The following is a 13971-nucleotide window of genomic DNA, read 5'->3' as shown; positions in this document are numbered from 1 at the left end:
TTCTAGAATATGCATATCCACGTAGTATATTGCACAGCCCACGTAGTATATTGCCCAGCCACATAGTATATTGCCCAACCACGTAGTATATTGCCCAGCCATGTAGTATATTGCCCAACCACGTAGTATATTGCCCAGTCACGTACTATATTGCCCAGTCACGTACTATATTGCCCAGCCACGTAGTATATTGCCCAGCCACGTAGTATATTGCCCAGCCACGTAGTATATTGCCCAGCCACATAGTATATTGCCCAGCCACTTAGTATATTGCCCAGCCACGTAGTATATTGCCCAGTCACATAGTATATTGCCCAGCCACGTACTATATTGCCCAGCCACGTAGTATATTGCCCAGTCAAGTAGTATATTGCCCAGCCCGCGTAGTATATTGCCCAGCCCACGTATTATATACAGTAGCAATGTGGGCATCATATCCCTGTTAAAAAAAAAAAGAATTAAAATAAAAAATAGTTACAGTATATACTCACCCTCCGTTGGCCTCTGGATCCAGGAAGCGTTTACCGACACTCCTCGCGCGCTCCGGTCTCAAGAGTGCATTGCGGTCTCGCGAGATGGTGACGTAGTGGTCTCGCGAGACCGCTACGTCGTCATCTCTCGAGATTGCAATGCATGGACTGGTTACCGGAGCGTCGCGAGGAGCGGGAAAGGCGCTGGAAGGTGAGTATATGATGATTTTTTATTTTTTTTTTATTATTTTTAACATTAGATCTTTTTACTATTGATGCTGCATAGACAGCATCAGAAGTAAAACAGTTGGTCACACAGGGTTAATAGCAGCGTTAATGGAGTGCGTTACACCACAGCATAACGCGGTCCATTAGCGCTGCCATTAACCCTGTGTGAGTGCTGACTGAAGGGGAGTACGGAGCAGGCACTGACTGCAGGGAGGAAGGAGCCATGTTGCCGCCGGACTGCGCCCGTCGCTGATCGGTCGTGGCAATGGTCGTGGGTCGTGACCCTTAGACAATTATATAGTAGATGTGGCAAAAGATGTTATTCCAGCATCAGTGAAAGTGCGCCTGCGTGGGACGGCGATGCTACTGTGCAGGCGTAAGGTTTTGTTGTGCTATGTGGATGACAAGTCATCCATATTTATCAGAGAAGGACGACACTTAGGAGCAGAAAGGAGGCGCACAGACCACAGAGATGTCGCCCGACCAGCCTCACTTAAATAAAGTGTGGGAGCAACTCAAATGTTTTGTTTGGGGTAAACAGGGGGTCAGGAGTCAATTTACGGTGTAATGCAGCACAGAGCAGATAAAGGCAGTGGCATTTGTTGAAAGACTCAAACACTGGTGACAAGTTCCTTTTAAAAATAGACTTGACTCCACAAAACTGCAACACAGGGCAGTACAAATGCAAGTTACAGAAATTAAGGGTGGGCAACCTGGGGGGGTCGTGATTCTGTAGCATTGCAGTACATACACAGTGTATGTATGTGTATATGTAGATATATATATATATATATATGTATATATATATATATATGTATATATATATACAGACACACACTCACATACAGTTCATATACAGACACATAAGGTGCATATATATACATTTAATGATAGTACATATATATACATATACTCAAACTACAGACACATGACTTGCACATATACCCACTTTACACATTGAGTAAACACCTATATACTCTTCTTTCTGCAGGCAGCTGGATTTCCTCATTTGATGATACTTCCTAGGAGCAGGGGATTTCAGGTCCGTTGCTAGAGCAGTGGTTGCACAGACAGGCCTGAGCCCTCCTCTCTAAGGCCTGCATTCTCCAGCACTGATACAGCAGAGGAGGGAACGCTGGAGCTTCTATTGGAGGAGCTCAGTGCTGGAATCTTCCATAGTCTTTTTCTCCTCTCAGCACTGGCCCCACCCACCTCCTCTCATTGGTTTCTGTAGCTCCCTTGCTTGATTTCATTGGCTGGGTGCTACAGACAGCAGATGTGGTGAAGATGTGGATCTTGCGCAGCCTCCAGGAGAGGTATGTATGTAAATTATCCCCGCTATGAGCACTGCTACTGCTCACATGAAAAGACCATTTGAGGCCGCGCCTCCTTCTCTTGCTCCTGAGCGGCTCCTGTCACTACATCAAAGGGGCTCCTGCAGAGGGGGCGGACCCTCTGGCAAATGCCAGAACTGCCCTATGGCCAGTCCGGGCCTGGACATGATGACCCTAGAGGTCCCTTCCAATTTTTACATTCTATGGTTCTATGATGCATTAGTTAGCATTGTAGCATTGTCTTGAGATTTGAACGGCAGTTTAGACCATACCCGATCCCAGCTTTTAAAGTGCTTGTCCACCGTTTGGACAACCCCTTCTGATTTCCCATGTTTGACCCTGTTAAAGTAAAAACACATATTCACCTTTTTATTTTAATGGGGAATGAGAAGGAGTTATCCAAGTAGTGGACAACTCCTTTAAGCTTATCAGAGTTATGATTCCATGGAAAAAGGAGCAAAAGACATCAGGAAGGTAATTCTAGTTATAATTAATAAAAGAAAGTTAAAGCGGTCGTGTTTTAGGTGATGTCCACACTGCAGTAGAAAAATTCTGTAGGAATAGTGGAGATTTATACCTAGGTACATTTCTAAGGCTGTATTCACATATGTAATGTGGTTGTGGCTGAAGCACCACTCCTGCGGGGTTTTTTTATTTCACCATCGACGTTGTATCACTAATCCATATTCCCTGCCCCCAGTAATATACTTACCAGTTGCTGGCCTCTGCTTTTCCCAGTACCGCTTCGGCCCCGCCCTGCCATCTTATGCCAATTTCTCCTGACTGACTGGAAGTTAGAGCTAATGGTCGCAAGCTGACAATGGAAATCTATGAGAGCCTCGTTCTGGCTCTCATAAACTTACATTGAGAAGTGACGTTCAGTCCGCCTAGCAAACACTGTAGCGATCTGCAGGTCACAAACTGCTGGAGACCAACCGGAGCGGTGCCGATAACAAAAGAACACAGCTGCATGATTTGTGGCTGCTAGACAGGCTGAATACATGTGGGGATTGCCTGTTTGTTAGGGAATCCTCAAGTGTTCAGGCTGTCTAGCAGCCGCAAATCATGCAGCTGTGGCGATACAAACTAAATCTCCGAGCACGCCCAAAACACTCGGAGATCACCCAAGCATACTCGGTAATCTCGAGTAATGAGCATACTCGCTCATCACTAGTCATTATCTCTTTATACGTACTGTGGCATGCCAAGCAAGATAAATTTGCCAGAATTGTGGCATAAATTGCACCAAAAATTGTTTTATGATTGGCAACATATTTCTAATATGTTTTTGACTTTTTTTAAAAGGGATGTTATTATCAGAAAATAATGTATTGTTAAAATCAGGTTCTCAAGTCACATGTTTTTTCTTTAATGTTGACAATTTGTTTTTCATATCACTATCTTTACTAAAGAAAAAAAAATTGCAATCTTACAATTTTCACACTGGCCACTTGGTTTTTTTTTTACTCATTCTTCCTGTAGTTTCAGGAAGAGTTTTCACCATAATATCCAATGCAGGTTTACAATGACAGGTAACACCTGTATACACATCTAATAACACAGGATCCACCAATCACAATGGGAGATGTTTCACCTGCCCCTGCTCTCCCTCTCTTCATAATGACCTTTGCACAGGCTCATTAGACACTTCAATTCCAAAGATAGAGTCAGCGTCTCCGCAGTGTGGCTATGTACATGTGTTGTTTCCTGAAGCCAACAAGAAGTTACAGTATAAAAAAAAGGCTTACTGGCAAGTGTGAAAATTGCAAGATTTCTATTTTCATTTTAATACAGAGTTGTGACTGATATGTAAAAAAAAATAAGAAAAAAAAAACATTGCCAAAAAATACAAAAGAATTCTTTTACCAGAAAAACCTGATTTAAACTGTAGATAATTTTCTGATTGGTTCTCTTTAAGACTGTTCCAATGACAGGTGTTTGGTGTAAGTGAGATGGGGTGTAGTTTATTGGAAAAGAGTGTGACCTAACATGAGACAATATGCCAGAATTGTGGTGCACATTTTTGGCACAAACTAAGCCAATTAGTAGGCGGTATAAACTTAGATTAGAAAGTTTTAACATTATACAGATTAATCAAACTGCATGAGCCACTGGATAAACATGCTACATTTTAGGAATGTCTAGGTTAATAACTTATGCATCCTAGATTCACTGACCCTGTCCTCGTGCCCATCAAACCGTAGACATTTGTGGAGTTCAGGTTTAGATCAGCAGTCGTTATGCAGACATCTATTACCGATGCCGCACTATTTTAATACCTCATAGCTGGACCCATAGCCATGTAAAGCAGGTTGCAGTGAGTCTATTAACGTATGACCACTGGCAGGTGAGGAGGACAGATAGAATCAGACACAAGAACAACGGAAGTCTTAAATATGAAACTAGTCTGGAAATAGGAAACTCTCAACAGTAAATGTAATTCTGTTAGATTTACCATTCCAAACAAGAAATTAATTTGTATATGTTTAACCCCTTAATGACCGCCAATACGTCTTTTAACTGACCTGAGATATAAGAGAATAGCCTCCCCATACAGATGACAATCCACCATCTGTTGGTTGTACACTATAGCTGACAACTTGCTGTACCAGCCACGATCAGTATTTGCACCATCTATATCTGTTTAACCCCTTAGATGCTGCTGTCAATAGTGACTACATCATTATAAATGGTTAACAGAGTGTGGGGGCTTCTTCTTTGTCACAATTGGTGCCCTCAGATCATGATTTTGTTGTCCTGATGTTTGCCATGGCAATTCATGACCAAATAGCGGCCTTAGAGTCTGACGGCTGTAGTAATCTGTTTAGAAGTTAGCAACATTTAGGTGGTAAAAATACACATTTTCATTTCTGTCATACCACTTTGCATTAATTCCTGTAAAGCACCTGAAGGGTTAATAAACTACCTGACAGCAGTTTTCAATATGTTTAGGGGTGCTGTTTTTAAAATGGTATCACGTTTGTGGGTTTCCCAATATATGGGACCTCTAAAGTCACTTCAAACATGGATAAGTCCCTAAAAAAATAAATTTTGTAAATTTCTTTGAAAAAATGAAAAATTGCTGCTACATTTTTAAACCTCCTAAAATGCTAACAAAATAAAATAACATTTTACAAATGGTGCTGATGTAAAGCAGACATGTGGGAAATGTTATTTATTAATGGTTTGCTGTTGTATGACTATCTGGATTAAAGGGATAATCATTCAAATTTAGAAAATTGCTAAATTTTTAACATTTTTCTCAAATTTTTGATATTTTTTATAAATAAACACAAAAAATGTTGAACAAAATTTACCATTATCATAAAGTATAATGTGTCACGAAAAAACAATCTCAAAATCACTGGGATTTGTTGAAGCGTTACAGAGTTATTACCACATAAAGTGACACTGGTCAGATTTCAAAAATTTAGCTCGGTCACTAAGGGGTTAAGTAACATCACCATGAGATTATGAAAGTTAGTTGTGCAAGTCTCTTGGCTTGTTGGTAGTTTGCTGTCTACGTGGCTGGCACTGCCTACAACCGCATAATGTCCCATTGTGTATGAGTTTTAATTTCTTAAAAAATAGTTAAATCCTGGTGCCAGATCAAGTGTAGAGTCTGTTAGATGTTTATTGGCTGCACCAATGCGTGCTTTGTCTGGCGCTCACCAGGTGGCATGGGCATGTGTCTACAGGTCTTCTTGAAGGTTATTTCTTTGACGGTTATCTTCTAGCGCCCTGTTCTTGTATTCCTAAGACCAAGCGTTTACATTTTACATGCTGATCTTGGCAGGATAAAAAATGGAACTGATCCAAACCAAGTTCTGAAACACACTCATACCTATGTAAATTCTTGTAAAGAACGGAGTTCAAGAAAAGCATTTCTAAATTTAAAAAATAACTACCAAAAGTGAAGATTTTGAATAGCTGTCCTCAGTTATGTAAAGTAGAATATTTATAACAGAGTACTTTTATAGAGCTCCAGTGAAGTCATTCTTATATCTCACCCTTCTGAGAACTCCAAATAACCTCCAAATAACTACAAATTTCCTTAGCTGAATACATAATGCTGACAAGGCATTATGGATTCAGCTAAGGAAAAAACGTAAAGGGGGTTTAAAGGACATTAATATTGATAACCTTTCCTTAGGAAAAATCTGTGTGTATATATATATATATGTATGTATATATATATATATATATATATATATATATATATACTCTTACTGTTTTTGTACCTTGCATTTGGTCCTTTTGCACAACAGACTTTTAGAATTGAGGCACAAGCTACACACATTCCCGAATTCAACAAAAACTACAATTTTCACACCGGTTTGATGAGGGGTTGTTTGGAGGCAGATACTCATGAATCATTAAGAGGCACACATGTCGAAATGAATCAAGAATGACTGGCAAGTGGTGTGCACCTCTGTGCGCCTTGTCACATATGTTACTTTAGTCAGGTAATGGAATAAGATTTCTGGTGTAAAGAGTGCCACAGCTCATCATGAATTTGACAAGCTATGGCGTTGTATCCCCATTCCGCCCCAGCCCTACCATTTTGATGAAGATCAGAGAAACTGGTGTGAAAACAGTAAAAGTTACCAAATGTTTGCGCAACTCCGAGTTGTACAAGGTGACTTTTCACAGCAATTCTGCCAAAATTGCTTTGATGAATTGGGACCATAAATTTGTCGCATCACTTTGTGAAGGGGATAACTTGCCAATCTCAGAACTGCAAATTTTTTCGAAAAAAGACTATCCATAACTATCGACCAATTGCATGTTGGTCCGGTAATTATTCTTTTCCACCTCAAACACATGCACACTCAGTTTGACCGAGCCTGCTTCTGTTGCCGTTAGGAAAAGGTGAATAAACTGCTTCCAGGCACTTTTAGCAGAACATCATGCCTGCCCCTTTTTCTTCCTGATCATTTTATCAGGGTATTGACTTGAATTGTGATTCTACAAATGGACTGAAATTTGGAGTATTCAACATTCTAAAGTACAAGGGGTCAAACTATACACCTGAAGGAAGAAAGTTTCTGAAAAAATACGCAAAAAAAAAAAACAAGACTTCAGAAATTGGTATTGGTCAGTGGTGGAAAACATTTTTTTTTATATTTATCTTTCAATATCCTGAACCTTAATATCCAAGAATGTCTTCAGTTATACAGATATTAAAGAATGATTGAAGACAAATGTCATATTTGTAGGACAATTAGACTGTACATTACGGGTGCTCATCACCTTCCTCTGGTTCTCATGAAAGTTTTGTACATTTATAAATGTTGAACTCAACCAACATATGTCAACTATGTAACCTTGTGCACTTTGTGTATTTTAGGCTAAAGAAAGCATTAATATTCTTGTCACCATCTGTCAGTCTGATAATGAAGAGCTTAATAAGGTTGCTTCTGAGACATTGATGTATCTAGGTAAGTCAATTATACACACCTTCTAAGTGCACCATCGCTGTAAATGGAGGCATAAAGTGTCATTGTATAGGAGCTTGACATGGTTTGAGGTACTCAGATTTTATATTTTTTTAGGAAATGTCCAAACTAATGGCTGATTTTGAAGGATTCTTACGTTGGTTTATAAATTGGATTCAATTGCAGCTTAAAGAGGTCATTTGACCTTTGAACCATGCTTATATGTATAGCCAGAATAACTGCTTTGTGGTGACCACAAAATGAATGAAAATGTTTCTGTAGTGTGCTGTAACATGTTCTTTCCAGTCTTGCAAATAAATTAAAGCATTTATCTGACCATTAACCCCTTAATGACCGCCAATACGTCTTTTAACTGACCTGAGATATAAGAGAATAGCCTCCCCATACAGATGACAATCCAGCATCTGTTGGTTGTACACTATAGCTGACAACTTGCTGTATCAGCCACGATCAGTATTTGCACCATCTAAATCTGTTTAACCCCTTAGATGCTGCTGTCAATAGTGACTACATCATTATAAATGGTTAACAGAGTGTGGGGGCTTCTTCTTTGTCACAATTGGTGCCCTCAGATCATGATTTTGTTGTCCTGATGTTTGCCATGGCAATTCATGACCAAATAGTGGCCTTAGAGTCTGACGGCTGTAGTAATCTGTTTAGAAGTTAGCAACATTTAGGTGGTAAAAATACACATTTTCATTTCTGTCATACCACTTTGCATTAATTCCTGTAAAGCACCTGAAGGGTTAATAAACTACCTGACAGCAGTTTTCAATATGTTTAGGGGTGCTGTTTTTAAAATGGTATCACGTTTGTGGGTTTCCCAATATATGGGACCCCTAAAGTCACTTCAAACATGGATAAGTCCCTAAAAAAATAAATTTTGTAAATTTCTTTGAAAAAATGAAAAATTGCTGCTACATTTTTAAACCTCCTAAAATGCTAACAAAATAAAATAACATTTTACAAATGGTGCTGATGTAAAGCAGACATGTGGGAAATGTTATTTATTAATGGTTTGCTGTTGTATGACTATCTGGATTAAAGGGATAATCATTCAAATTTAGAAAATTGCTAATTTTTTAACATTTTTCTCAAATTTTGCATATTTTTTATAAATAAACACAAAAAATGTTGAACAAAATTTACCATTATCATAAAGTATAATGTGTCACGAAAAAACAATCTCAAAATCACTGGGATTTGTTGAAGCGTTGCAGAGGTATTACCACATAAAGTGACACTGGTCAGATTTCAAAAATTTGGCTCGGTCACTAAGGGGTTAAAAACAAATATAACAGCAGCAAATAATTTAGAGGTTGAAAGAAGACACCAGTTGATCGAGTTTAACCTAACATGTTTATCTGGAGCAGGGATGTCAAATTCAAACACACAAAGGTCCAAAATTAAGAACTTGGACAAAGTCACGAGCCAACCAGTATACAGTATAATTGGCCCCATATAGTCCCCCATACAAAATAATGAGCCCCACCTAGTCCTCTGTGAGGGAACGCCAGGGCCGTAGTCGTGGCAGAGAGTATCTGATTACACACGCCCTTGTCTTCCATCACATGAAAACAATGTCCCCTTTTTAGCGTATCTTCAGCTACATCATCCGGACCGTCAGGGTTCCATCTGAGCAGCTGAAGTTCTGCTGCTGGTGTTCTTGCACAAATAGAGACAGAGTTCACGTTCAACTTAAAACAGATAACTTTACTGGTTTCTTCTCTCAGCACATCCATGTCTTTTGCAGCATCAACATTAGGTTCCACACAGCATATTTTCTTTGCCTTTTTAGTTACAGCATCAACATTAGGTTCCACACAGCACATGTCCTTTGCTTTCCCTGTGCTTTTTATTGTGTTCCCGGGACGTCCCGTCCCGCTCGGTATCGCAGCGTCCTCCCTCTCCGGCCTGACTACCTTTAGGAGTTCCCTTGTCCATTTCACAGCCGGTATAAGGGCATCAGCCCAAGCAGCAAGCTGCTACCTGCTGCACTTCTGGCGTGCTGATTTCTTACTTCGAACGTTGCGGGGCCCACTGTGTTGCCCCGGGCTCTAGAGCCTTACGGGAGTGCCTGGGCACTCTGGCCTGTCTCAGCTCCCTGGCTACACTGACTCTAACAAGAAAATACTCCTATCTTGTCCCAGCTGGCCCCTCGAACATTAACTATTTACTACTAAGCTCTGTTCCTATCCTACTGTTTAATCCTAATCTGCCCCCTCTAGCGAGCTAACTTGGTACTGCACTCTCCCTGTATACACAACATGACACCGGAGAAATATATACATTTAACAGCATGGAAGACATAACACATGTATAGTAATGCCCTGAATGCAAACGGTTAATGTCCTACTTGTATAAGATATACATTACATATAGCAGCAAACGAGTGTAAAACATTAACTGTTAGTTTACCAGGACGTGTGGGGGGGAACAAGACTGTTTTTGCAACCCCTTAGGGTATGTGCACACGTTGCGGATAGGCCTGTGGAATTTTACACACAGAATGTGCATCTCTTGGCAGAAAATGCAGGCCAAAATGCTTGCGGATTTAATGCGGAATTGATGCGGATTTGTTGCGGATTACTTGCAGATTTTTTGCGGATTGTCATGTGTTTTTTGATGTACGGATTTGCCTTACTCAATGTATAACACAAATAGCAGATAACCACATTGTCTTCATACCATGCACAAAATTGTGCAAAACTAAGCCTCAACAAAGAGGACAAGAAAAAAACAACTCCATATACAGTATATACTATATACAGAAGGAGATGACATACAGGTATATACTATATATATAATAGGAGATGACACACCGGTATATACAGGAGGGGATGACATACAGCAGGTACATACTATATACAGGGGAGATGACATACAGGTATATACTATATACAGGAGATGACATACAGGTATATACTATATACAGGAGGAGATGACACACAGGTATATACTATATACAGGAGGAGATGACATACAGGTATATACTATATACAGGAGCAGTTGACACATAGGTATATACAATATACAGGAGGAGATGACATACAGCAGGTATATACAATTTACAGGGGAGATGACATACAGGTATATACTATATACAGGGGAGATGACATACAGGTATATATATATATACAGGAGATGACATACAGGTGTATATTATATATAAGGGAGATGACAAACATGTATATACTGAGGGGAAAATGAGAGGTGTGAGCGGAAAATGAGAGGTGTGAGGTGAAAATGAGAGGTGTGAGGTAAAAATGAGAGGTGTGAGGTGAAAATGAAAAGGTGTGAGTGCAAAATGAGAGGAATGAGGGAAAATAGTGGAGTGATCGGAAAATGACAGATGTGAGGTCGAAATGACAAGTGTTAGGGGGAATGAGAGGAGTGAGGGGGGAATGAGAGATGTGAGGTGCTATAACTAACCACAGATATTTTCTATGCCCAGGCAACGCCGGGCTCTTCAGCTAGTATGTATGTATGTGTGTGTATATATATATATATATATATATATACATACATACATATAGAGGCACAGCTATATGTAACCCTGATATTATGCAGTTGACTGACCCTGTCTTCTTTTTATTTCCAGGGGAAGATGGAAGGCAGGCATATGAAATTCTTCAAAGAGCACCTGCTGCTGGAAATGGAAGACCGGCATCTGAATGCCTTGAGACAGTTCCTCTGGACACAGAGGATGGAAAGCAGGCGCATGAATGTCCTAGGAGAGCTGCTACAGAAGGGGAAGATGACTGCCTGGGACATGAATGTGCTGAGAAAGCTGATCTAGAAGGAGATGGAAGGCAAGCACATGAATGTCCAGAGGAAGCGTCTTCAATTGGAGAAGATGTAATGTGGGTACATGAAGGTCTACAGAATGCTGGTCCAAAAGGAGAAGATGGAGAGCAGGCACATGAATGCCTTGATAAAGTAACTCTAGAAACAGAAGATGGAAAGCAACACAATGAATGCCTGGGAGAAACTACTCCAGAAGTTGCGACCATAGCAGAGCACACAGTCCCAGCTACAGCCACTGCTCTTTAGTGTTCGTTGATTACTATTGAGTATTGGAATTGGATTAGATCTGCCCTTAGAAGTTGGTGCTGTATTCAGTGGAAAAATATTGATAATGTCTGCGTTAATGTATATTGGCCAATGTGAATTTGTTATAAATCTTAGCATTTTAATGTTTGGTTCAGATTTTCTTCATTACCCACAATTCTTTAGTGCTGAACTGACAGAAGACACTAGAAACCACCACCAGTGTATGCATGTCTTCTTAACTTCCAAAGTTTTGTATTCTTTTATTCAATCCATTCTGTTTTCATTTGTTTTTGATAACACTGGTCAACACAATTTTTCTGGCAAAAGGTTTTAAAACATATTTTAAGTCAATTTTGGCTGCTAATTACGAATATGAACTCCGTTTTTGGCTACCACAGCAGGATTTCGAGATATTTTCAATTTTTGATGAAAATTACTCCTAATGTTTTATGATAAAAACATATGATTTTCGGTAGTACATTTTGTATATTTTTAGTCAAGGAATAACAAAGATTACAAAGTCTATGTACATCAAATCAAATATACTTACAGAATTAAACTACAAAATATAAAAACACATATATATGGCACACAGATGAATGGCAAATGGCAGTTATTTGAACTTTCTTTTCTTGGCTGATCTGTGATGTACAGCTTCTGGGTTGTCTCTCATCAAGCTCCAGCAATAGTCAGCCATCATATGTGAGTCCCACCGGCCTTGATACCGTTCTTACATTGTTTTAATGTCCTGATGAAAACGCTCCCCTTGTTCCTCGCTCACATCCCCAAGGTTCTCTGGAAAAAAGTTCTAATGGCTGTGTAAATAGTGAATCTTGATACTCATTCTACATCCAAGATTTTGCAGACTCATTAGTAGCTCTTCCACAATCTCTTCATAGTTGTCTGTTTTCTATTCCCTAGAAAATTCTGCACCACATTACAAAATGCATTCCAAGCTTTCTTCTGTCTCATTCATTGATGTGATAAAATTTTGGTCTCTCATAAGTGTTCTTATTTGAGGTCCATCAAATATTCCAGCCTTTTTCTTCTCTTCACTAAGACCAGGAAAAGTTGACCATATATACAGTGGGGCAAAAAAGTATTTAGTCAGTCAGCAATAGTGCAAGTTCCACCACTTAAAAAGATGAGAGGCGTCTGTAATTTACATCATAGGTAGACCTCAACTATGGGAGACAAACTGAGAAAAAAAAATCCAGAAAATCACATTTTCTGTTTTTTTAACATTTTATTTGCATATTATGGTGGAAATTAAGTATTTGGTCAGAAACAAAATTTCATCTCAATACTTTGTAATATATCCTTTGTTGGCAATGACAGAGGTCAAACGTTTTCTGTAAGTCTTCACAAGGTTGCCACACACTGTTGTTGGTATGTTGGGGCAGATCTCCTCTAGAGCAGTGATGTTTTTGGCTTTTCGCTTGGCAACACGGACTTTCAACTCCCTCCAAAGGTTTTCTATAGGGTTGAGATCTGGAGACTGGCTAGGCCACTCCAGGACCTTGAAATGCTTCTTACGAAGCCACTCCTTCGTTGCCCTGGCGGTGTGCTTTGGATCATTGTCATGTTGAAAGACCCAGCCACGTTTCATCTTCAATGCCCTTGCTGATGGAAGGAGGTTTGCACTCAAAATCTCACGATACATGGCCCCATTCATTCTTTCATGTACCCGGATCAGTCGTCCTGGCCCCTTTGCAGAGAAACAGCCCCAAAGCATGATGTTTCCACCACCATGCTTTACAGTAGGTATGGTGTTTGATGGATGCAACTCAGTATTCTTTTTCCTCCAAACACGACAAGTTGTGTTTCTACCAAACAGTTCCAGTTTGGTTTCATCAGACCATAGGACATTCTCCCAAAACTCCTCTGGATCATCCAAATGCTCTCTAGCAAACTTCAGACGGGCCCGGACATGTACTGGCTTAAGCAGTGGGACACGTCTGGCACTGCAGGATCTGAGTCCATGGTGGCGTAGTGTGTTACTTATGGTAGGCCTTGATACATTGGTCCCAGCTCTCTGCAGTTCTTTCACTAGGTCCCCCCGCGTGGTTTTGGGATTTTTGCTCACCGTTCTTGTGATCATTCTGACCCCACGGGGTGGGATTTTGCGTGGAGCCCCAGGTCGAGGGAGATTATCAGTGGTCTTGTATGTCTTCCATTTTCTAATTATTGCTCCCACTGTTGATTTCTTCACTCCAAGCTGGTTGGCTATTGCAGATTCAGTCTTCCCAGCCTGGTGCAGGGCTACAATTTTGTTTCTGGTGTCCTTTGACAGCTCTTTGGTCTTCACCATAGTGGAGTTTGGAGTCAGACTGTTTGAGGGTGTGCACAGGTGTCTTTTTATACTGATAACAAGTTTAAACAGGTGCCATTACTACAGGTAATGAGTGGAGGAAAGAGGAGACTCTT

General features: G+C 40.1%; 1 protein-coding gene across 2 annotated transcripts in view; it reads left to right on the top strand.

The window, feature by feature from the left end:
* RIPOR2 (RHO family interacting cell polarization regulator 2) overlaps positions 1-12137 on the top strand; it is a 270446-nt gene extending 258309 nt beyond the window's left edge. The window contains exons 22-23 of one of the 2 annotated variants that reach the window (XM_069730892.1): positions 7383-7473; positions 11093-12137. In XM_069730892.1, the coding sequence (XP_069586993.1) occupies positions 7383-7473; positions 11093-11544 (543 nt within the window). In that variant the 3' untranslated portion in view covers positions 11545-12137. The remainder of the gene's footprint in view (positions 1-7382; positions 7474-11092) is intronic. The other variant, XM_069730893.1, reaches the window with a different exon arrangement.
* The last annotated feature ends 1834 nt before the right edge of the window (positions 12138-13971 follow it).

This window comes from Ranitomeya imitator, chromosome 6 (assembly GCF_032444005.1).
Source record: "Ranitomeya imitator isolate aRanImi1 chromosome 6, aRanImi1.pri, whole genome shotgun sequence".
NCBI lineage: Eukaryota > Metazoa > Chordata > Amphibia > Anura > Dendrobatidae > Ranitomeya > Ranitomeya imitator.
The sequence above is the reverse complement of the archived record's forward strand: the minus strand, read 5'-3'. Positions and strand labels throughout refer to the sequence as shown.